Consider the following 24,978-nt stretch of genomic DNA (forward strand, 5'->3'; position numbering starts at 1 on the left):
TCTTGTCAGGTAAAAATTTTCGTACAGATTAATTTAGTCGCATATTATAAAGAGAGTTAGATAATTCACCAGGTAAGTTTATTTCATAAAGCTTAAGTAATAAATACTTAGATTATAATTTCAATTCCACAGGGAACTATTTCTTGAATGCGCATTCGGGTAGCGTAATACTACAGTAAGTTGCGCGCCGGTTCAGTTGAGTGCGAGAGTGCCAGAGGTTGTACGGAAAAGCCGAAGAGAAGAGAGTGTGTGTTTTATTATTATATATATCTTACGTTGGGTTTTTATCGTGGTTTATTGACGTGCATGTTTTATGTGCAAGTGAAGGTGATAATTGGATTTTCGGTGTATTAATTTAACCCGGTAAGTTTAAACATTTAAGTTAAAAATAATAAATAATCATCAGATATAAAATTTATAGTTGAGCTGGCTGAAGGGTAGGAAGCGCCGAAGCAATTTCCATGTAAAAATGGCGTTGTCTCGTCTACTCGATATTATTTTAATACTTTATTTTTTTTAATTACTCAATACCATTTTATTTTAAAAATACTTTCTTTGATTTATATTAATTATTTGTTATTATAATAATGATTTATTTTTTTTTTTAAATCACTATTATTAAAGATGAAAAGTGTCCGTTTGATTTATGGAGATAAATATATTGATAGTAAAGATTTACAGATATTTTTATGATATTGTTCATCTTACTATCAAGGCCGAGAGAATATGAGATTTAATAGCATCAATAGACCTGTTCTTTCAGTATTAATTCATTAATAAGATTTGTTTTAACATAACATTTTGATTGAGTACTTGTCAAGACAACCTGTCTGTCCACCGGTGACCTAATTCATCAATTTTTGAATAGTTCTATTACTATTAGATTATTTTTATAAGCTTTTATGATATAATTCTAATTAATAATTTCGAGATAAACTAAATTTTAATTTAATTAGTGATAATTTATAAAAATTCAACTTGTTTTGATTTAATTGTAAATAAAGCACTAAAGATCATGAAAAAATACATAGAATTAAATAGTATGTCATGACAAACTTAGATTGAACTTGATATTTAAAACAAATTTATCTTGCAATAGCATAATTGTCGTCAGGTTATTATTATAGATGATACAATAATAACTACCTTACTAATACTAATACTTAGATCCATTAATAGATATTATTCACGATTAAAATATTTACTTTAGTTGCGTTTAATTGATTATTTTTCTACGGGTATTATAATTTCCCTGAGTATTATACAAATATTTGTATAATTAAATTAAACTTTTTATTTACCGATATTTATTTTTTTTCTTTTCAAAGCATTAAACTAGTTTCCGATAAATTTATTTTTCTATCTTTTATCTGGATTATTAGTGACTAAAATATTTAAACATACCCAAGGGAATATACAGATAAATTGTTTACTATTACGAAACATTTTATGTATACGTGTACGTGTCACCGTGGATGTTCCACGTTCGGAATTAATGAATAATTAATTAAATGGTCAGATGAACAAGTCATCGACTTTTTTACATTTTGTTTTGTAAGTGATATTCTAATTGAATCGAATTTTTATTCCGTTTCGATATATCATCTGTCAGGATCGTAAACATGAGTTATTTATTTTTGCACTTCTTTTTTTTAAAAAAAGCCAGTTATTTTAAACCAGTTATTTTAAACCTTGAAACAATGGAGTACTATTTCATTACAATACTCGTTTGAAATTTAATATTTTAAGAAAACTGTATATTGTTATTCAAGATAATAATTATCTTATAAAATACATGTATTATTTTAAATTATCACATAATTATACGATGTTGAGAAATAATCATCAAATGTTATCTTGTATGGACTAAAAAAAAGTATTTTAAATATAATATAAATTATCGAAAAAATTTCAGTGAGCGATTGGATAAAATTACTGCTTTAGTAAAGCATTCCATTGTATTTAAATGTATTCCAAAATGAAAAAGTTTACGAAAGAGCGTATAAAAATAAGTAAAGAAGAAAAAGTTTATTTTATATTTAGAACTTTAGGGTTTTCGGCATCTGTTTATTATACTTTGTAAATATAATATCTTTCGCGCCTTTTTACATAATTATATTATTACTTATAACAATAACAATATTTACTATAACAAGTATATCCATTAAAAAATATATCGTTTAAATATAAATAGTATAACGTTTCACAAACCACACCTTTTTATAAATTTATATCAATTCTATATTTTAAAAATTTTCTCCATGCTTTGTATTATAATTCTCCATATTTTTCACGGGTACGTAAACTCGTTCCACTTTTCCTCATCGACTCTAGATGTTATGTTCTTTAACGTTACTTTACTTGTCTACTATACTAGTGAACGCTAACACGATACAATTATACAAGCTTATTATGTACCGTGTGCTTAGATGACCACGCACCCTTTTTGTTTTCTGCCCTACTTTTTTTTCTTCAATCCCCTTTATTCATTATACGTTTTATCTCAGATCCTGTTGATTAATTACGTCAATAGATTAACAATCTTGCTTCCATAGTAATAATATCAGTAAAAAAAAATAATTAATTCATCGAAAATAACAAAAGATCTAATTATTTATTTTTTTAATTACAGTTGGTTTATTTTTTGTCATCGCTTCCGGAGTAAGAAGGTACTATACATAATTCCACTTCAAGTAAATGACGAAACGGACGAAACAGACCAGATCAGTCGACCGTAAATTAACGTAAATGCGGACGTGACGTAGTCCCGTGTTGGGTTAGAATCACCACATTATAGTTAATATTCCGTTGGTACTTATTCTTTGTATTGTTTTCATTATCATTAATATATTCATTTTTTGCTTCAGAACAATATAACAACTGTTTGGTAGCTAGTGGCTTTTTAAATCACATCAGCCATTCAAAGTCACAAGAATTTTTTATTTTACACGTATCTTCTTCACCTCGATCAAAGTATCTTCAATAAAATATGTACAATAACCAATAAGTACAATAAAAATTTATAATCGAGGGCGTCGACAGAGTAGAGCCAAGAAGGTCAACCTGAATACTTGAGATTGACCCTTAGTCGTTTATTCGTGACTCTCTTGCCTATTCATCATCATCATTATCATCGTCATCATTACATTAATTTTATAAATTCTTCTCTTTTTGTCTCGTACTTGCTTTTAATCTTGGATACTGCATCTTTTATTTACATCAGAGAAAGTATTACCGGTCAATGACTCTGAAGACGGATTATTTTATGTATTTGTTTAAGTCACTACTGTCTTCCTTTCATTACCTTACTTGACTATTGAGATTTGGTATTGAGTTGAGCAAAACCAGTCGTGGTTGGCGTTTTAGTCTATCGCATGTATTATGCTGTATCTTGAGTTCTATTGGGACTAAAATACGTGGTACAGGTGTACGTATGATATGTATGAATGATGTGACAAAAAAAATCGACTTGTTAGTATTAGCAAAGTGGTGATATGTAGTATATAGTATTGGTGGTATTAGTATACATACAGTGAAACACATAAGTACCCGGCGCCGCGTCGACTGCATCGGAAAATCAATAGTCATACTTTGTGTGTATGTGTGTGTGTGTCTCGTCTCACCTTGGTACCTTAGGGGAAGATAGAGAGTGAAAAGAAGTAAGAATGTATAAGAACAAGTGGTTTTTTGCTTCGTTATTTTTCTTTTGATTTGGTAAAAAAAGATTTTTTTTTTTTTTTTTTTTTTTTCATTGATTTACTCTTGTCTCTAGTCGCGAGAAGCTAGTCAATTTTAATTATTTTTGTATATATAACAAGAAAGTATTCTAGATTAAAAAAGCTCATTGATTTGCTGCCTAATATATTTTTAATTGAAACATTTGAAATTTTAACAACAAAATATTGCAAATGAAGATAGTAATTTTTAAAATAATATAAACTATCAAAAATTATTTATTTTTTGATAGCTTAATGATAAGTAGTGATAAAAAGTAATTATTTACACAGCTTAGATTGATAAATTTAATTAATCTTATTTATTTAATTACATTTTTTATCTTTTTCATTAAAAATATTTATTGTTCTCTGAAAAATATTTCTTTTACGAAAGTATAATTGAGTAATTTAATTATTCTTTACTTTATAACTATAAAGCGTTACTTGAGAGTTTCTTACTTTTTTTACGAGGTTTCTTTTAAAGCTGTTTTCTTAAAAATAAGACTATTGTTTTAACTGTAACCGTTATATCTATTTGAATGGTTTTAAATTTTATTTATTATATTTTTAATGAAAATTCTAAACGACAATTTCTTGATAACTATTTTTCTTCTTTAAAAAAAATTGATTTATTCTCATTTATATTACTCATACCAATTTAACTAAAAATGACAAAATAGTTCTAAAAAGGTAGATTTTATTTATCAAATAATAATCTTGATTAATTGAATGCGAAGTAAAGTGTCGGATTTATTAAATTAAATGAAAAAATAAGGTAAAGTTTCGTCTTGAGCTGGCATGATATCAGAATGACGTAACGGTAATATATGAGATAGAAAGTGAAGTAATAGACCGATAGATATATATAAAAGTACAATTTGTCGGAAAGAAAACTAGACAGTCAGTAAACTTAACCTTTACTTCGTCGATTACGGTCTAGTGTCATTCACATCGTGATTCATTCCGTTACGCCCTCCCGGGCGTGTCTTCGCGTTTACCGACTATCATCATCTTGTAACATAATGAGCCGCGGCTAGACTGTACATCGTAATCGAGTACTATGGTCATGAACTGATCTGAGAGTTACATCTAGTAGAGTGTGCTCAATATTAAATTCTTGGTCCGTAATACAAAGTTTGCTCCATTAAGTATGACGCCACTTACATAATTGCTTTAAATTCAATTACACTCACAATAATGTAACTAACTGACTATATTTACCAGAAGGCTACTTCATTCATTCATCTGAATACACTTGACCCTTTGTCAAATTCCAAATAATTCATTTTTTTCTCTAATCTCTGTTATTGAGTCAGATTTTTTTTTTGTTTCTATAAAAATTATTATAGTAAAAAAAAATTTTCTTACCAGTTAATAATACTAAGGTTAGCCGACGTTTTTATTTTTTTTTTTTAGTTATTAAATTAAAACAAAAAAATATTTTTTAAAAATTGCTCTTACGGTTTTTCAAATTTTTCACAAATAAAAAATTATTTTTTATTTTTTTGTAATAATTTTTTCAATAAAACAAAATTCTAAAAATTTTCAGATGTCGGCTAACTTAATTTTCAGTGCCAGATAATACTAAAATTAGCTGACGTTTTTAATTTTTTGATTTTTTTTCAATAATTAAATTAGAACAAAAATATTTTCTTAAAATTGCATTTACAGTTTTTCAAGTTTTTTACAAATGAAAATTTTTTTTAAATAATTTTTTCAATAAAAAATTCTAAAAATTTTTAGATGTCGGGTAACTTAATTTTCATAGCCAGTTAAAGTAATTATTTTTTATTTTTAATTACTTGGTAAATAACTTAAAATGATGGATCAATAATTCAATATTGTCAATTGAACCTTGAATATATATTTTTTTGCGATAATCGAATATCGAAAATAGTAAGTGAGTATGGGTGTGACATTTGCGAATGTTTAATAGCTGCAAGCTGATAATAGAAAACGAATAATATCTGAGATAAAGAGTAAAAAAATGTTTTTAATGTTTGTACTCATATGGATGATATTACTTTTGTGCAAACGTCATTACTTTGTGACCTAGATTAACAGTTATAAACATTTACAGTCCACATTTTCAAAAGATTACTACGTGTTACGTAATAAAATTAAAAATTATTTAATTAAATATAATAGTCTAGTAAATAACTTTTAATTTTATTTTCACTGAACTATTTGATATCATTTTTTAATAAAAAAGTTATTTGATGTATAAATCATCAAAATACAAATATCGTATCAGATTAAAAGTTATATCAATCAAGATTTAAAATTTTTTTTTTAGGGAATATTATTGTTTCCAAATGTATAAAATGATTAGGATTATAATTTATAAATTAGTACTTAAAAATAAAAACTCAGTAAAATTCGAAAAATAGTGTAAGCCAGTACGTGAGGTCACTTTACGTTTCTCTCCATTTTAGTGTAGTGAAAAAAAAGCCGTTTTTCCTTGAAGAAATATCGTCTTTGGCTTTTATAAAATTGCGACTCAGTCACTTAATGGCAAGAGGTATAAGAAAACGATGATGAGTAAAATACACTAGTGCCTATTCAGAGATTAGTAAAGAAACTACTGTAATATTTTATAAGAACTGATGCCTCGTTGTGTGTTTATTTTGTGATAATTAATATTAATGGTATCGTGTCAGATATTTTAAAGTTTGTTATTTATTGAAGATAAGTTTTTCGTATGAAGAACAGATGATTGATTCTTGTAAGTAGTTACGGTAGTTTATATATAAGTAAATATTGTAAATGCGGAAAAATATATTATTTTTACGACCTCTAGAACAGGTAGAATAGAATTTATTAGTGTAGTATATTCGATTATCTTAGTCAAGCACAATATAACGGCACACCTATATGCCTAAGCATTTTAAATTGCCAGCACCGGTTGTGTAGAGAAAAAAAAATTTATATGTATGTTTGTGTGTGTGTGTGTGTGTTTGTGTGCGTATATATTTTGTGGTTGTGATATCATACGAGTGACGTAATCCCATCGTATGGTTGATGATGATGCTTTTATTTAAGAGCCTACACTGCTAAATATCTTTACACATACATTCAATATTCACTGACATCGCCCTGTTTTGTGCGATAATAAATATTATTATCATTATTATACTTACACTTGAGATAATTGAAATAAAAAAATATAAATTGAGCTATTTTTAAGTGCAAGTTTATGAATTATGAATTATTGTAAGTCATAGACTTGAATATCTTCTTTAATATTTAATCAAGATAAAAAAAATTCATGATTTGATTATGTAAGAAAATTTACGCTCGTAATTGAGTTGTTAATATTTCTTGGAATTAAATTATTTTTAAATAAAAATAAAAGAAAAAAATTAAAAAATAGTTTTTATGAAAAAATAATTAATGAAAGTAATTTTTATTTTTCAGGAGGCCCTTTGGAGAAGGGTTAAATAAAAGTGAGCTGTTGGTCCAATTGGCAAAATGACGACCGACATCTCAGTGGTGCGTTCAGGGTGGGACCCAACGCTTCAGCAAGAGATTGTCGACGAGTACGAATACGACGGAGGAAACTCAAGCTCGAGATTATTCGAACGATCACGAATCAAGGCCTTAGCTGGTATGTATTTACATTTATATTTATATCCATATATATCTCTATCTGATTAAATGTATTATTTAATAATACATATATAATTATATTACATGAGTGTAACGTACAAAGTTTAAGATATACTAATTCTATTTATACACACATATGTACAAAAAATATTTTGTCGTGTAGGAAATAAGCAAAACCACATCCTTAGATATATTTCTTATCAATAGTGAAACCGACTAGTCGAACTAAGCATTTATATCGCAAATCAGTAATGTACTAGACTTGATTGACTTTACACTCATTTATATTATATATTATTTAGACTTTTCCAATCAATATGACCCAAAGATTATCTATAAGTGATTCACTTGAAGATTATTATGATAAAATAGTACTAGATTTACGGGGTAATTCTTGTCTATTTTTGCAATAAAAATCAGTGTTGTAAAATTACATTCAAAACTTTTTATTGCTATCGTTAATTTTTTATAGTTATGAAAATTTTTTTATATTATTTTATTCAGTAATATATTTTTTTTTTTTTTTTTTTCGTTTAGGTGAACGTGAGTCAGTACAAAAGAAAACGTTTCAAAAATGGGTGAATTCACATTTAGTACGCTGCTCGAGTCGAATCGGCGATCTTTATGGAGATCTCCGAGATGGAAAAATGTTGATAAAGCTATTAGAAATATTGTCAGGAGAACGATTACCTCGGCCAACAAAAGGTAAAATGCGAATCCATTGTTTGGAAAATGTTGATAAAGCGTTACAATTTTTACGTGAACAACGTGTACATTTGGAAAATATGGGATCACATGATATTGTCGACGGAAATCCACGTCTTACTCTTGGTCTTATATGGACTATTATATTACGATTTCAAATTCAAGATATTACGATTGAAGAAACTGATAATCAAGAAACAAAATCTGCCAAGGATGCGTTATTATTGTGGTGTCAGATGAAAACCGCTGGTTATCACAATGTTAATGTGAGAAATTTCACTACATCTTGGCGAGATGGATTGGCATTCAATGCTATTATTCATAAACACCGCCCTGATTTAATACACTTTGACAAATTATCAAAATCTAATGCTATCTATAATCTTAACAATGCTTTCAATGTAGCTGAAGATAAATTGGGACTTACAAAACTTCTTGACGCCGAAGATATATTCGTAGACCATCCTGATGAAAAATCAATAATAACTTACGTCGTTACATATTACCATTACTTCTCTAAAATGAAGCAAGAAACAGTGCACGGTAAAAGAATTGGTAAAGTTGTCGGCATTGCAATGGAGAACGATCGTATGATCAATGAATACGAAGGCATGACAAGTGATCTTTTACGGTGGATTGAAAGTACTATTGAAGCTTTGGGTGATCGTCGTTTTGCTAATTCACTCGTGGGTGTTCAGTCTCAACTATCGCAATTTTCCAACTATCGAACCATCGAAAAACCACCGAAATTTGTTGAGAAAGGTAATCTAGAAGTGCTTTTGTTTACCCTTCAGTCTAAAATGCGGGCTAACAATCAAAAACCGTACACGCCCAAAGAAGGTAAAATGATTTCGGATATCAATAAGGCATGGGAACGACTGGAGAAAGCTGAACATGAGCGTGAGCTTGCTCTTAGAGAAGAATTGATACGCCAAGAAAAATTAGAGCAACTTGCCGCGAGATTTAATAGAAAAGCAAGTATGAGAGAGACTTGGTTATCTGAGAATCAGAGACTAGTTTCTCAGGATAACTTTGGTTTTGATCTTGCTGCGGTCGAAGCTGCTGCTAAAAAACACGAAGCCATTGAGACTGATATCTTTGCTTATGAAGAACGTGTACAAGCTGTTATGGCGGTTTCGCAAGAGCTTGAAGCTGAAAATTACCACGATATTCTTAAGATAAACGAACGTAAAGTTAATGTATTACGTTTATGGAATTATCTTTTGGAGTTATTGCGTGCTAGGCGTATGAGACTTGAATTGTCTCTTCAGCTTCAGCAAAACTTCCAGGAAATGCTCTATATTCTTGATAGTATGGAAGAACTTAAGCAGCGTCTTTTGACAGATGACTATGGAAAGCATTTGATGGGAGTGGAAGATCTCTTGCAGAAACACTCGTTAGTTGAAGCGGACATTAACGTTCTCGGTGAAAGAGTCAAGGCTGTCGTACAACAAAGTCAAAGATTCTTGGAGCAAGATGAAGGTTATCGTCCTTGTGACCCCGCTATTATTGTTGAACGTGTTCAACAGCTTGAAGATGCGTACTCAGAGCTGGTGCGTTTGGCAGTTGAACGTCGTGCTCGACTTGAAGAGTCTCGGAAACTTTGGCAGTTCTACTGGGACATGGCTGATGAAGAAAATTGGATCAAGGAGAAAGAACAAATTGTCTCTACTGGTGACATTGGACATGATCTTACGACTATCAACCTTCTTTTGTCCAAGCATAAGGCGTTGGAGAATGAAATTCAATCTCACGAGCCTCAGCTTATGTCTGTTGCCGCTGTAGGTGATGAATTGGTACGTCAACAACACTTTGGATCCGACAGGATTCAAGAAAGACTCCAAGAAATTTTGGCAATGTGGAATCATTTGTTAGATCTCTCAGCATTCAGGCGTAAGCGTCTTGAAGAAGCTGTTGATTATCATCAATTGTTTGCCGATGCTGATGACATCGATATTTGGATGTTGGACACTCTTCGACTTGTATCTTCAGAAGATGTCGGTAGAGATGAAGCGAATGTGCAATCCCTGTTGAAGAAACACAAAGATGTTACTGATGAGTTGAAAAATTACGCTACAACTATTGAACAATTACACCAACAAGCTGGTTTACTCGGGGAACAAGATGCTAAGTCACCGGAAGTACTTGAAAGACTTGCATCGATTGACTCTCGGTACAAGGAGCTTTTGGAGCTTGCTAAATTGAGGAAACAGAGACTTCTTGATGCTTTGTCACTCTACAAACTCTTCAGTGAATCCGATGGTGTAGAACAATGGATTGGAGAAAAGAACCGTATGTTGGATACAATGGTACCAGCTAAAGACATTGAAGATGTAGAGATAATGAAACATCGTTATGATGGTTTTGAGAAAGAAATGAATTCAAACGCATCACGAGTAGCTGTTGTTAACCAATTGGCGCGCCAGCTTCTTCATGTTGAGCACCCCAACTCCGAGGAGATTGTTGTAAGACAGAATGAACTTAACCAGAAGTGGGCAGAACTTCGTGACAAAGCAGAAAACAAACGTGAAGCATTGAACTCGGCTCATGGTGTACAAACCTTCCATATTGAATGTCGTGAGACTGTATCTTGGATTGAAGATAAGAAGAGAATTCTCCAACAGACAGACAGCTTGGAAATGGATCTTACAGGTGTTATGACACTACAGCGAAGACTCAGTGGTATGGAGCGTGATCTTGCTGCTATCCAGGCTAAATTAGACGCTCTTGAGAAAGAAGCGCAGTTGATTGAAAAAGATCATCCTGAAGAAGCAGAACTTATCCGTGAAAGAGTTTCTCAAATTCATACTATTTGGGAGCAATTAACGCATATGTTGAAGGAACGCGATGCTAAATTAGAGGAAGCTGGTGATCTTCACAGATTCTTACGTGATCTAGATCACTTCCAAACTTGGTTGACTAAGACACAAACCGATGTTGCCAGCGAGGATACTCCAACAAGTTTAACTGATGCAGAAAAGTTACTTACTCAGCATCAAAACATCAAGGAAGAAATCGATAACTACATCGATGATTACACAAAGATGATGGAGTACGGTGAGAGATTAACCAGTGAGGCAGGAGATGGTGATACCCAATATATGTTCCTCCGAGAAAGATTGAATGCTCTGAAAATGGGATGGGAAGAGTTACATCAAATGTGGGCCAACCGCCAGAATTTACTATCAAATTCATTGAGTCTCCAGCTGTTCGATCAAAATGCCAGACAAGCCGAGGTATTATTATCTCAACAGGAGCACGTTTTAGCCAAAGACGAAACTCCTTCGAATTTCGAGCAAGCGGAAAATATGATAAAACGACACGAAGCTTTTATGACTACTATGGATGCAAACGACGAGAAAATAAATTCAGTTGTTCAATTTGCCACTCGATTGGTTGACGAAGGGCACTTTGCTTCAGATAAAGTTAAAAAGAAGGCAGATAATATTAGCGATCGTCGTAGTATTAACCGTGATAAGGCTAATCAACTGATGGAGAAATTGAAAGATCAATTGCAATTGCAAATGTTCTTACAGGATTGCGAAGAACTCGGTGAATGGGTACAAGAGAAACACATTACTGCCCAAGATGAAACTTACAGAAGCGCTAAAACCGTTCATAGTAAATGGATGCGTCATGAGGCATTTATGGCTGAAATAGCGAGTAATAAAGATCGTTTGGAACAACTCCAACGCGCTGCTAATGAACTTATTCAACAGAAACCTGAACTTGAAAATATTATTAATCCAAAAGTTAATGAACTGGCTGATCAGTTTGAAGAACTTGAAACTACAACACAAGATAAAGGTAAACGGTTGTTTGACGCGAATCGTGAAGTACTTATTCATCAAACATGCGATGATATCGACTCGTGGATGAATGAATTGGAAAAACAAATCGAAAGTACAGATACTGGATCAGATCTTGCTTCTGTCAATATTCTTATGCAAAAACAACAGATGATTGAAACACAAATGGCAGTGAAAGCACGACAGGTTACTGAACTTGATAAACAGACAGAACATCTTCAGACTACAGTTCCTGATGAGACGATGGAAGAGATAAAATGTAAAAAAGAAAAAGTTGCTCAGCGATTCGAACAGCTTAAGGCACCGTTGATTGATCGTCAACGCCAGTTAGAGAAGAAAAAAGAAGCCTTCCAGTTCCGTCGCGATGTTGAGGATGAAAAACTTTGGATTGCTGAAAAAATGCCTCAGGCTACAAGCAACGAGTACGGTAATTCACTGTTCAATGTTCATATGTTGAAGAAAAAGAATCAATCACTTCGCACGGAAATTGAGAACCATGAGCCGAGAATAAATGCTGTCTGTGGAAACGGACAAAAATTAATTGACGAAGGTCATGAAGCAACTTCTGAATTCCAGAGACTTATATCAGAGCTTCATGAAAAATGGCGTGAACTCAAGGAAGCTGTTAATGACAGAAACAATCATCTTCTTCAAAATGAAAAAGCCCAACAGTATTTCTTCGATTCAACCGAAGCGGAGTCATGGATGAGCGAGCAAGAGCTTTATATGATGGTCGAAGATCGTGGAAAGGACGAAATTTCAGCCCAAAATTTGATGAAGAAACACGAATCATTGGAACACGCTGTCGAAGATTACGCTGAGACAATTCGTCAGTTAGGAGAAACCTCCAGACAATTAATAAATGATCAACATCCTCTTGCAGATCAAATTGCAGTTAAACAATCTCAAGTTGACAAACTCTACGCGGGTCTTAAAGATCTTGCTGGTGAAAGACGTGCCAAATTAGACGAAGCGCTTCAATTGTTCATGTTGAACCGTGAAGTTGATGATTTGGAACAATGGATCGCGGAGAGAGAATTAGTTGCCGGCAGTCAAGAACTTGGCCAGGACTACGATCATGTTACGCTACTGTGGGAGAGATTCAAGGAGTTTGCTCGTGACACTGAAGCGATCGGGTCTGAACGTGTAGCAGCTGTTAATGAAATAGCAGATTCATTAATAGCAACTGGACACTCAGATGCAGCGACAATTGCTGAATGGAAAGACGGATTGAATGAAGTGTGGCAAGATCTTCTGGAGTTGATTGAAACGCGTACACAAATGTTGGCAGCAAGTCGTGAACTACATAAGTTCTTCCACGACTGCAAGGATGTTCTTGGAAGGATTCTTGAAAAACAGAATGCCATGTCGGATGAGCTTGGACGTGATGCTGGCTCAGTATCAGCACTTCAACGCAAGCACGGCAACTTTATTCAAGATTTATCGACACTCCAGAATCAAGTTACGCAGATACAAGAGGAGTCAGCAAAATTACAAGCCAGCTATGCTGGTGACAAAGCTAGCGAGATAACAAATCGCGAAGCTGAAGTTGTTGCAGCTTGGAATAATCTTCAATCTCTTTGTGAAGGCAGAAAGGCTAAACTAGAAGACACTGGTGATCTATTTAGATTCTTTAATATGGTCAGGACTCTAATGATTTGGATGGATGACGTTGTAAGGCAGATGAATACTTCAGAGAAACCGCGAGATGTATCAGGAGTTGAATTACTGATGAACAACCACCAGAGTTTGAAAGCTGAAATTGATACTAGAGAAGACAACTTGTTGGCTTGCATAAATCTTGGCAAAGATTTACTTGCCAGAAACCACTACGCCAGTGTACAAATAAAAGAAAAATTATCGGCTTTAACAGCTCACAGAAATGCTTTATTACATCGGTGGGAAGAACGCTGGGAGAATTTGCAACTTATTTTAGAAGTTTATCAATTCGCGAGGGACGCGGCAGTTGCTGAAGCTTGGCTAATTGCCCAGGAACCTTACCTTATGAGTCAAGAGCTTGGAGTAAGTTGATTATTAATTCTAAACAAGTTAAGGGGTTACATGGGTTTCCTCCGGATAAAAATGGCCTATTTTCAACAATTTTTAACTTCCCGCTAAGAAAATCGAAGATTTTCAAAAATCGGGAAGTTATTGTTTTCACCCCGTTTTGCAAAAATCGAGTTTTCATCAGATCTCGACGTTTGAAGGTCACAGGAAGCTTCCCTGACTATCCCCGCGAGGTCGTCACTATGTCTGTGCGTGTGCGTGTGTGTGTAAGTATGTGAATCGCTTATAACTTTTTAACGATTGAACCGATCGGAATCTACCAAACGGCGTTCTAAAGAGTTCCCTCAAACTTAGATTTCCTATAAATTTGAATCGATTCGGACCGATAGATTTTGAGAAATTTTGAGGAATCTCAAAAAAAATCGGAAAAAAATTTTTTTTGAAAGTGGTTTTTTTGGAATAACTTTTAAACGGCTTCATCGATCAACTCCAAAAACTAATCCGCTTTTGAGCTTGAAAAACCACGTCGATCACCGCTAATCCGGTCAAAATCGGTTGATTCGTTCGAGAGATAGCGTGAACGAAAGAAAACCGAAAAAAGTGTTTTTTTCACATAACTTCGATATTTCTTTTCGGATCGTTTTTGGTGAAATAGAATAATTTTTAGAGCTCAAAAAACCGCGTCGATCGCCGCCAAGAACGTAATAATCGGTTGATTGGTTCGAGAGATATCTTCGACGAAGTATTTGGAAACAAGGATTTTTTCAACATAACTCCGACATTTTTTGGAATAACTTTCAAACAGCTCTACCGATCGATTTCAAAAACTAATCAGCTCTTAACATAAAAAAACCACGTCGATTGCCGCCGGTCCGATCGAAATCGGTTCATTCGTTCGTGAGTTATCGTTGACGAAAGAAAACCGAAAAAAGTGTTTTTTCAGAATTACTCGAAGAGCTCAAAAGCATAGAAAAGCTATCCCTTTAAGCTCAGAGAGCTTAAAACAACACATAAATTGTATTTTTCAAAAACATCATTAGTGCTATTTTAAGCACCTAGGTATGAAAGCGGAAAGTTGCACGGATAGCCTTCAGGGTCTACCGTTTTTCTAGTTTGTTTTAATAGAAAAAATGAAATATTCTGTTTAAACTTTTTACTTTCTTGAAGATACATGTTTAATAAGGGATTATTTAAATTTTGAAAAAAAAATATTATAAACTCTGCTAATGTGACATCATTTCCGACGAGCCCTCGGAAAAAAAGATTCGTCCGCGTGATCAGTAGAACTTCTAGCAGGATCATCTGAAGTGAAAAAAAAAAAAATATGTACTTTAGTTAAGACTTTAAACTAGGTCTTAAACGAAAGAAAAAAAAATGAAAATTGGATTTTTGGCAGAAGCTTTTACAAAAAAATTAAAAATTTGGTTAAAATTTCGCGGAATTTTTTTTTTTTTAAATAGTTGTAATTGAAAAAAAAAATCTTCCGTTCAAGACTTTGTAAATTATATCTCGAAGACCTGTCTAAAATTTCATCAAGATCGGTTGAGTAGTTCACGAGGAATCGTGGGTACCGTTTTTGAAAACATAGTTTTGAGAAAAACGCGATTAAAGTTTTGAGTTAGAATACAACAGCGCCTTAAGCGTGCCACTTCTTAAGACTGTATCTCCGAAATTATTATTCGGATCGATTTGAAACTTTAGGACAATATTCTAGAGATGTTGTAGAATTTAATAAGACAAAAAAAATCGATTTTTTGAAACCGTGAAACCCATGTAACCCCATAATGCAATTTAATTAATTATAACAACTTTAATTAATACTTAATAATTTTTGTTTTCTATACTATTGCAGCACACGATCGACGAAGTTGAGAATTTAATAAAGAAACACGAAGCATTTGAAAAATCAGCAGCTGCACAGGAAGAAAGGTTTAGTGCCTTGGAACGTTTAACTACGGTAAGTTATTTAAATAAATTATTGTATGTTGCATGACTCATTAACAATTAGTACTTCAGCACAAAGTAATTAGTATTCACTATGTTTGATTAATTGACGTAAAAAATGAATAACATTAATTAATTTTGTCTGTGACAATGCATGATATTATGAAATATTATCTCAATTTTGAGATAAATATGCTTTTAACACTGACCATCACTATGTTAATCGTTGTATGTGTTTTGGAATCATGTTTAATGGGTTATTCTTAGCCTGAGATGGTGTACTGTAGTGACTTCTTATTGGGCATGCCAATGGCGGAACTTGAACACAGGCTCACTTTTATTCCTCCTGATGAATATCCTATTATTTTAACTTCTACTACATCCATACCCGTAAAACCTGCATTCACTATTACGAAGAAACGAAATCGTTCTTTAAATAGTATTGTACATGACATCATCATTAATTCAGATCGTTTTTATTCACCAGTGAATAGATATAAACGTGAATACACGTCCACGGGGACTAAAATTATTTATCCTCAGTTCTCATCTAAATCTGAAGAAGTTTTTAATAAAAATAATAAAAAATTCGTACGTCCTAAATCATTTTTATGGGATTCTAATTGGGTAAAAAGTAACAATAATTCTATTAGATCATATAGCGATAGTTCTTCAAGTTCTATTAAAAATCTAGATAATTTAAGTAACGATTTTGTTTTTGATGAAGTAGCGATTCATTCGCCGAATAAAATTTCTGAATACGGTAATCCGATGTTTAAGAAAATGGACGGGTTCTAAAATTATTTTCAATCCTTGTTTATTTTAGATTCTTAAATAAATATGTTAATAATTTATAATAATAATATATTTAGCCAAAATTATTCATTAAAAAAAAAGAAAAAATCATTTTAATTTCTAATTTTTGTCATTTAAACTCTTTCTTCGTAATTTCCTTTTTTTTTTCTAATCCTTAAAATGAAACTACAACATTAATTAGTTTAAGGTAAGCTGGCTATGCTTTTAAAAACCGCTTTTGTTTGTTTGCAAGGTGTATTAAATTTAAAAATAACTCCTGATAGCCATAATTGATCAATTATTTCGTTTTATAGTTTGAGTTAAAAGAATTGAAGAGACGAGAACAAGAGCGAGAAGAGGAGGAGAGACGTAAAAAAGAAGAAGCTGCAGCAGCCGAGGCAGCGCGATTAGCTAAAACAACACCTGTTACTAGTCCTGATGAACCAACGAGTGAACGGTAATTTGAACTTTTTTATTAATTACTTTTACAGCGGTATTATATAAATATATCAAGATCAAGCTTATTAAATTTTTAAATAATTTTTTTCACAGGGTCGAAGCCGATGGTGTAACTAGCGGTGACCGTGGCGATGATGATGGTAAGAAATTTTTAAATAAAATTATAATAATGAAAAAATTGTCCGTATTATTGATTAAAATGCACGTCTGGGTACTTCGCGAAATAATTTTTTATATAAAAAAAAAAAAAGATTATTTTAAATAATATTCAAATATTTAATCTGACTATCATAAGATGAAGGAATTAATTAATGGAATAACTTGATATAAATTGTAAAGTAGAAGTCAAACAGAATATCGATTAGTCGTCGTGTCTACAAAAGAATAATTCTGAAGTATAAATCATGGAAATTTATTTAAAAAAACATAAAAGAAAAAAGATCGCGTTGAAGCATGAATATCGCTAACAAGCACGTTTATTTTTGCCACTTACCTTCTCTCGATCCTTAAATTCTCAATAAAATTCTCCTATTCTTAATCCTTTGTCCTTGAATTCCTCAAATAATACCTATTTTCCTATAAAATGCGGCACGGAATGCACAAACCGCAGTGGCACCGCGCAAGGCTTCTTCTACACGAACACCGCAATCCCAAGAAAAACCCAAGGAAGGTGAGTGTTCGGTAGAATACTTAAAAAAAAATTCATATCCAGTTTTTTTTTTCATTATTATTTTTTATTCAACAATTTTAATATAAGTAGTCTAGAAATTTTTATTCTTTTTTTAAATCACTTTCGACACCTTATATCTTGAACCATTCACTGATACCACCATTTATTGATAATCACCAATTTTTTTTGTGTTAACTTGAGATATTTTTGGGTTATTTTTTTTTTTTCAACAAATCATATCACATATCATATTAATTACTTATCACTTAACTACATTTATCAAGGTACATGTTCAATTAGTGATACTATTGTCGTAATTATTAATTTTTATTGTTTTTTTATCGATAACTTATGAGGTAGAATTAAAAAATTCTAACAAAGTTAAGAAATAGCTAATTCAGACATGTACTTTGGAAGATTTATTTTTTTTTTAATAATTTTCAAAAATTTACATTTTTTAAATTATTGACTAGTAATTAATATACATGCTTTTTTGTGTGCCTTAACATTTTTATCCACAGGTGGCGGAATCAATATGTTCATATTTTAATGGCTAATTAATTTATAATTAATATAATTATTATTAACTTAGTATATTTAACTAATACTTAATTTAAGCACAATATCGTTTAGTAATTACTTTTCTGAAAATTGCACATCTGGCTTAAAAATATTTTCTTTCTGTATTAATTAAACAGTATAAATATTGCTTATCTATTAATAATTTTTTTGCATGTTTCGCTCTTGAATAAAATGTAAGCTTGCATGTTTTTGTAGTTGCTTATTATTTTATATTTTTTTTTATAATATTATATCAGTAACTCGCTCATACAAATCACAGTTTAAATTAATTATTTATGTAAAAAACTGTATTTAATATAAAATTTGAAACAAAAACTGTAATGCATGATTTTGTATATTGGTGTGGTATAGTGCATGTTCAAAGGCCCCAGCGATTCTCTTCTGGAGATGTGACACGATCTATTACTCCAACAACTTCCAAATCTCGTGCTTCTGTCCCATCAACACCAACAAGTAAGTGTCAATTTAAGCCCGACATTCAACATATTTAAGAAAATTAATTATTACAAGTACAATTATTCAATCACTCACTTAACAATCACGTCAATACATATTCATTATACTTAAAATCATTTTACAAATTTTTTTAGTTCAAAATTTTTAAATTCAATAATTTTTTTTTTTCTATTTTTCTTTATCACCCAAGCGACACAAAAATTTTTTTGGTAATATATTGTTGAATCTAAGTTGACAATTATTAATTTATGACTTCTTGTTAAATAAAATTTACCAAAAAGTCATCAGTTTTTTATGTGACGCTTGGGCAGTACAAAATTCTTTTTCATAAAATTATAAAATATAAATTCAAATTTAAACTTGCTATAAGTATTTATTTGATGCATGTGCATGTCGCACGTAAAAAAATTGAAATTTTAAGCACGTTTAAGTAGATGACAAAAAATAATGGGAACGGTGGTGAAATTAAACAATAAACAATTACAAAATGAAGCATTTATATATTGAGTAAGTAGTTAATTGAATTGTAATCCGAATATAAGCTCCTAAAGGTGGAACTGGTTCAGAACCTGGTACATTGCGACGAAAGGAACGTAGTCGCAGCAAGTCACCATTCAGAAGCTTCCGTTGGAAAAAAACTCCCAAGTCACCGAGTTTAGATCGTAGCGGTGTGAGTGATGATGAGCACAGCTTCCACGGTAAGTTTGTCGTAATTGCCCATGAATAGATTATTATCAACGACTTAATAAGTATTTTAATTAATAAGTTTTTTTAGTTATGATAAGCAAGCATCCTTTTAAGCTCGTTATTTTTTCTGTTTGCTTTTATAATATATGAATGAATGCTTACATTTTATTAAGCATGTCTTGAGCCAGATTTGTTTTATTTTAACTTATAATTAAATTTTATAAATTAAAAACAGTTTCAGGTAGTATTCTGTGATGCAGTCGACCGAAGTACTCTATATTAAATTAGTTTATAGTATCGACTAAATCAGTCATAATCATAATCATATTTTCATTTTAAGTTTTTATATTATAAGTAGCTTATTATAAAATATAAAAATAAAAATTTATTAAATTTTAATTATTTATTTATTTGAACAGAGCAGAGAAGCCCAAGTGATGATGAATTCGAAGGCACACTTGTGCGTAAGCATGAATGGGAAAGTACAACGAAAAAAGCAACCAACCGATCATGGGATAAGATTTATTTGGTTGTCCGTGGACAAAATCTTGTGGCGTACAAAGATCAAAAATCTTGCAAGGCAGCTCCAGATCAACTTTACAAAGGTGAAGCACCCTTCGATCTTCGTGGTGCTACGATCGCCGTCGCCAGTGATTATACCAAGAAAAAACACGTCTTCCGAGTCAAGTAAGTTATTTTTTTTATTATGCTAAAAATAATTTATAACTAATAAATATTAATTTTATAAAAAATTTATTTTTAGGTCGCAAGGAGGTGCTGACTTTTTGTTCCAAGCTAAAGATGATAGTGAAATGAACGAATGGGTTACGGTATTAAATCAAGCTGCCCAGGGAACTGCAGGAGCGAGTACATCAAGAGCACACACTCTCCCAGCACCAACTCAAGCTGAAACAAAACGACGTAGCTTTTTCACTCTTAAAAAGAAGTAAGTTGGCTTTTAATTTAGTAAATAACTTGTTTTTCTCTGGCTTATTTTTTTTTGTCTTAATAATCTTATGTATATCATTTTATTATTATTGTTATTTTAATAAATTAATGACTGTATTAAAAAAATGTAAATAAGATGATAATGCACCTGCTATTGTAAGTTCCTTCATCACTGTGTCTTCATTTCATCGCTAGATTATAAATGCATAGTATTATTTTATTATTCTACTATCATTTAAAAATAATAAACATTTTTTTTATTCGCATCGACAATAAGAGTTGCAAAAAAAATGTATTCATTACGACTATGAATAATGGATACATTATTGGTTATTTATTATTCATTGTTAACAAATGAGTAATGGTGTTATTATGAAAATTCCATCTTGATGAATTAAAAGAATAAAGTAAGCAATTGATAATATTTAAATTGTTAAATTTTGTAACACTTGTTGATTTGACAATAGGTCATCATTCAGCATCCCTTTTCGATCATATCGCATTTATCATATTTTTAGAAAAGCCAAAAAGTAGAAAGCGAATACCATGATCATAAGAAAAGTTCAGTACACAATTGGAACAACATTTTTATGCGGTGAGTCGCACACCATTATTCCTCATAAACGTCGTAAATATTTTTGCACGATACGTAAATCATCTCCCTATTTAAATTTATATTTTTTTTTTACTATTTTTTAAAGTTATTTTTTTTTAAACCTATTCGTTTTTAAAATTATTGTATCCCTGTGATTTAGTTTACTGATCATGTCGAGAGGAATGTTCTTCCAATTGTGAATGCGGAATGACGTAAATTATTCTTCGGATAACTTGAAAATCCAATCAGGCATTCACGTGTTTCATATGCCTTACTGAAATATTTATTGAGTTGATAATAATATTTATTTCTTTTTTTAGGATAGTTATTGGTATATGAAGCATACTGACGCACTAAATAAGTAATCAGTTTGAGATTAGGCGCTTGTTGATTGAATATTTAAAAAAAATGTTATGAGTCATTTATTATTTAAATTATTTATTTTTTAGAATTAATCATGCATTATTATTAGCTATGTGTCATCGTTATACTTATAATTTTTTTTTATCATTTATCATCGTTTCATATATTTATTTTGTATTAGCTTGTAGGCATTGATATCATTAATAATATAAGCAATGTTACATAGTTAATAATTATTTTTCAGATCAGAAGAAATTATGATAATAAATAACTCAATAATTATTGATTTATAGATATGTTAATATGTTTATATTTTTTTTTTCAGCTAAACTGGAGCGGTAACATATTGACAAGAAAGAGTATGGGCTATTATACAGAAAAAAAGTAATTAAGGAGAAAAGTTAATAATAGAATGATATTTAATGAAAATGATGCTGCTATTTCGTCGCTCTACTACGTTAAAGCAACGCTAATAACAAATTAGAAGATAAAAATCATTAGACTATGTAGATAGTCATAAGTGATTTAATTGTCAGATTTTTAATAAACAGAGACTTTTTTTTAATTATATTGGCAAGCGGCAAATTTATATTTAATAATTTGTCGTGTTTGACGTTTTGAAATATAATATATTTTAAAACGGCTTGCTATTGCCATAATCAAGAGAGTAATCTAACATTAAACTTTCCCAGGTCAGCGTGCTTTCAATTAAAGTATTGTTTTTATTTATTTAATTTGTTTTTTATAAAAGAAAGTATTTTTCAATTCATTAAAAGATATTAATTTTTTAATGATATATATTTGGCTCTATCGTGTTTGATAAATTTTATTATTGACAATTTGTATTATTAATTATTAACATCTAAAAATTTTTTGTAAATTTATTATCGATGTTGTTGATTTAAAATGTTTTCATAAAGATTTTATTTCGAAGAATGCTTTAAAAGTCTCATGTATTAGTAAAGCGCACAATTTTTCAATGAATTCCAAGCAAGCTATGAAAAATAGTGACGTAAGACTATAATAGTCGGTTTACTCGTTTATTTTTACAAACAGAAAAAAAAACAATATTTTTAAAAATTATATATGTACAATTGACGAGTGATATTTATGAAACTTTTAGTAATTTTAATTGTATGTTTCTTTCTTTATCAATGTATGAACTACGAAATGACTGCCATTTATTTTTTAAGATCCGCGCTTTCCTGGGATTGTTTTATTATATTGATGAAATAAAAAATGATAATTAATTAATAATAATAATAATAATCATAAAACTTTTAAAGAATGTTATATTACGTGAAAAAATAAAATATTGAAAGAAAAAAAAGATTATTGTATTAACAAAGAAGAGTTTTTCCTCCTATACGAAATTACGAGGTATAAAATACAAATTATATAAAAATAAAATTCATAAACTCTAGATGATTCTCTCGAACTTTACGACTGTTTCGTATTATTCTCTTCGAACAAATCCGATTTTAAATATATAAATTAAATGATGAAAATTATTTGTAATAATGAGATAATAATAAAAAGAAAAAAAAACTTTAAGTGACTCACGCGAGCTTTGATGCATGCGTATCGGACACTGCAATTTCTTACGTCAAATAGCTTGAGAATTATATTATACAGTTTTGAAAATTTTATTTTTCATTTTATAAAGTATTTATCGAATGATGGATAGTGTTTTAATTTTTTGAAAATGTAAATCATACTATATATAAAAACAATTATAAGATTTTTCAATACAATATATATTTTATTTCTGTTGCTTATTTTGTTATTTTTCACATATATTGCGTCTTGAAATCACATTTCATTGTGCGAATGAGACTTAATCATATATACCTATTGCTGTATAGAAACATAATGTCATTTTTTTCTTCTTAATTTTTATTGAAAAAAAAAAAAAACATCACGACGTGTTTTAATTAAAACTAAATTCTAAATAAAATTTTAAAAAATAATAAAAGAAAAAAATTAATAATGACTCGTTAAAGAGAGCAATACGTCCGTTTCTACATTGTAAGAAACAAAAAGCTTTTATTGCACGTAAAATATATATTAAAATATATGCACATGATGTGTAAAGACAATTGGCTTTAATGTCGAAATTTTATTTTAATCTTTTTGCAATTAATGCGACATACTAATCGCTCTATGTTTTTTACATAAATATAAATAATAAAACTTTATTAAAGTAGGATAAATATTATTAATTGATAAATATAAATAATATATAATTGTAAAACAAATAAATAGTTTGCTCTTTTCGTTTTAGAATGGCCTTCCTTAAAAAAAAAAAAAAAAAAAAATAAAAAAAATAGAAAAAGAAAAAAAAATATCTAAAAATAAAATGAATTTTTTATTATTAAGTGAGAATGATTGTGTGAATGATTAAAATAACTGAAATGATATTATATTATTTAAAATTAGTTTATCTTTATAAAATTTTATTTCTACAACTGTGCAAATATGTTATATCAAGCTTTTAATGTATTATCTTCATAGCCTTATGAAGTGGCAATTACCGATGTGCATAAAAGTTTCGCAAGTACGAAAGAAATAGTGGACAAGTTTAATTATAAATTAAAATAAGAGAAACAAAAAAGGAAAATAAATGTTTACATCTCAAAGAAATGAAAAGAACAAAAAGGAGTTTAATCAAATTTCACAAAACAATAAACCATTGAATTCATTAATTAGTAAATAAAATCTATATAATTAGCAGTTTTTCATTCTTCTATACAATTGAAGTTTACTCAGTTTAATTTCTTAAATAAAATATACTGAAATAAGTAAGAAATGGAATGAGAGCAACCGTAGTATTCCCTAAACAACTAATGCTTAAAAAACAAATTAATAAATGCATAAATAAATCAATATAAATAAACACTTGTAAGATTTTTCGGGTGCATCCCAAATGGCTATGTCAAAAACAATAATAAATTTACATATACATTTATGTGTATATAAATGATATATTAAAGTATAAATTTATTAATTTCTAGTTTTAAAATGAAAGTTAATGAAATATGATCTTGCTTTATTATTAGTGGATTTAATATTCCTTGCTTTGCAATTGTATTATTAATTAATTAATTAATTAATATTATTATTATATTTTTATTTATCTTTATGGTTATTTATTCAAAGAATATAACGGATCAATCGAAGAAAGATACGTATTAAATAAAGAAAAGTAATAGTATCTTAATAAAATACAATAATAAAAAAAAATACCATTCATTATTATAAGATCATTTTTCTTATTGTGCTTAGCACATTCGTATGACGTGATTATGCGTAAAAACTTTATTAACAATAAAGAAATTATAAATAAATAAATATTATTAATGTAAGTTCTTGATAAATAATAATACAATTATGAGAAGATAATGTGAAGCTTATGTAATAAATGGTTGTTGAAAAAATTGTGAGTACAATTAGTGTAGATTACAGGAGGATATGCAAAAAAAACATCAATACATATCAAGATGTGTATGGTGAGATTGTTGCAGTAAAAATATCGTGACAGTTTTATATACGAGGGTCAGTGATCAACAGTCGTACTGGCTTTAAATGGACTGATGAGAGGGATCTGGGACCACTGGTGGTGCCATGAGGAAA

General features: G+C 30.2%; 1 protein-coding gene across 12 annotated transcripts; it reads left to right on the top strand.

The window, feature by feature from the left end:
• Nucleotides 1-180: 180 nt before the first annotated feature.
• On the top strand, nt 181-23,919 carry LOC123262744 (spectrin beta chain). Of its 12 annotated transcripts, XM_044725122.1 has the most exons (13): nt 184-363; nt 2,633-2,669; nt 7,134-7,323; nt 7,863-13,861; nt 15,699-15,803; nt 16,900-17,042; nt 17,138-17,184; nt 17,655-17,714; nt 18,648-18,749; nt 19,295-19,450; nt 19,859-20,126; nt 20,203-20,385; nt 21,671-23,919. In XM_044725122.1, exons 3-13 carry the CDS (start codon nt 7,188-7,190, stop codon nt 21,672-21,674), a joined length of 7,203 nt encoding a protein of 2,400 aa, XP_044581057.1. In that variant the 5' UTR covers nt 184-363; nt 2,633-2,669; nt 7,134-7,187; the 3' UTR covers nt 21,675-23,919. The 12 variants fall into 12 exon arrangements, with proteins under 12 accessions (XP_044581056.1, XP_044581060.1, XP_044581063.1 ...); XM_044725121.1 differs by lacking the exon at nt 2,633-2,669 and having other exon boundaries at nt 181-363; XM_044725125.1 differs by lacking the exon at nt 2,633-2,669 and having other exon boundaries at nt 181-363; nt 19,304-19,450.
• Nucleotides 23,920-24,978: the final 1,059 nt, after the last annotated feature.

This window comes from Cotesia glomerata, linkage group LG4 (genome assembly GCF_020080835.1).
Source record: "Cotesia glomerata isolate CgM1 linkage group LG4, MPM_Cglom_v2.3, whole genome shotgun sequence".
In the NCBI taxonomy this organism is placed as follows: domain Eukaryota; kingdom Metazoa; phylum Arthropoda; class Insecta; order Hymenoptera; family Braconidae; genus Cotesia; species Cotesia glomerata.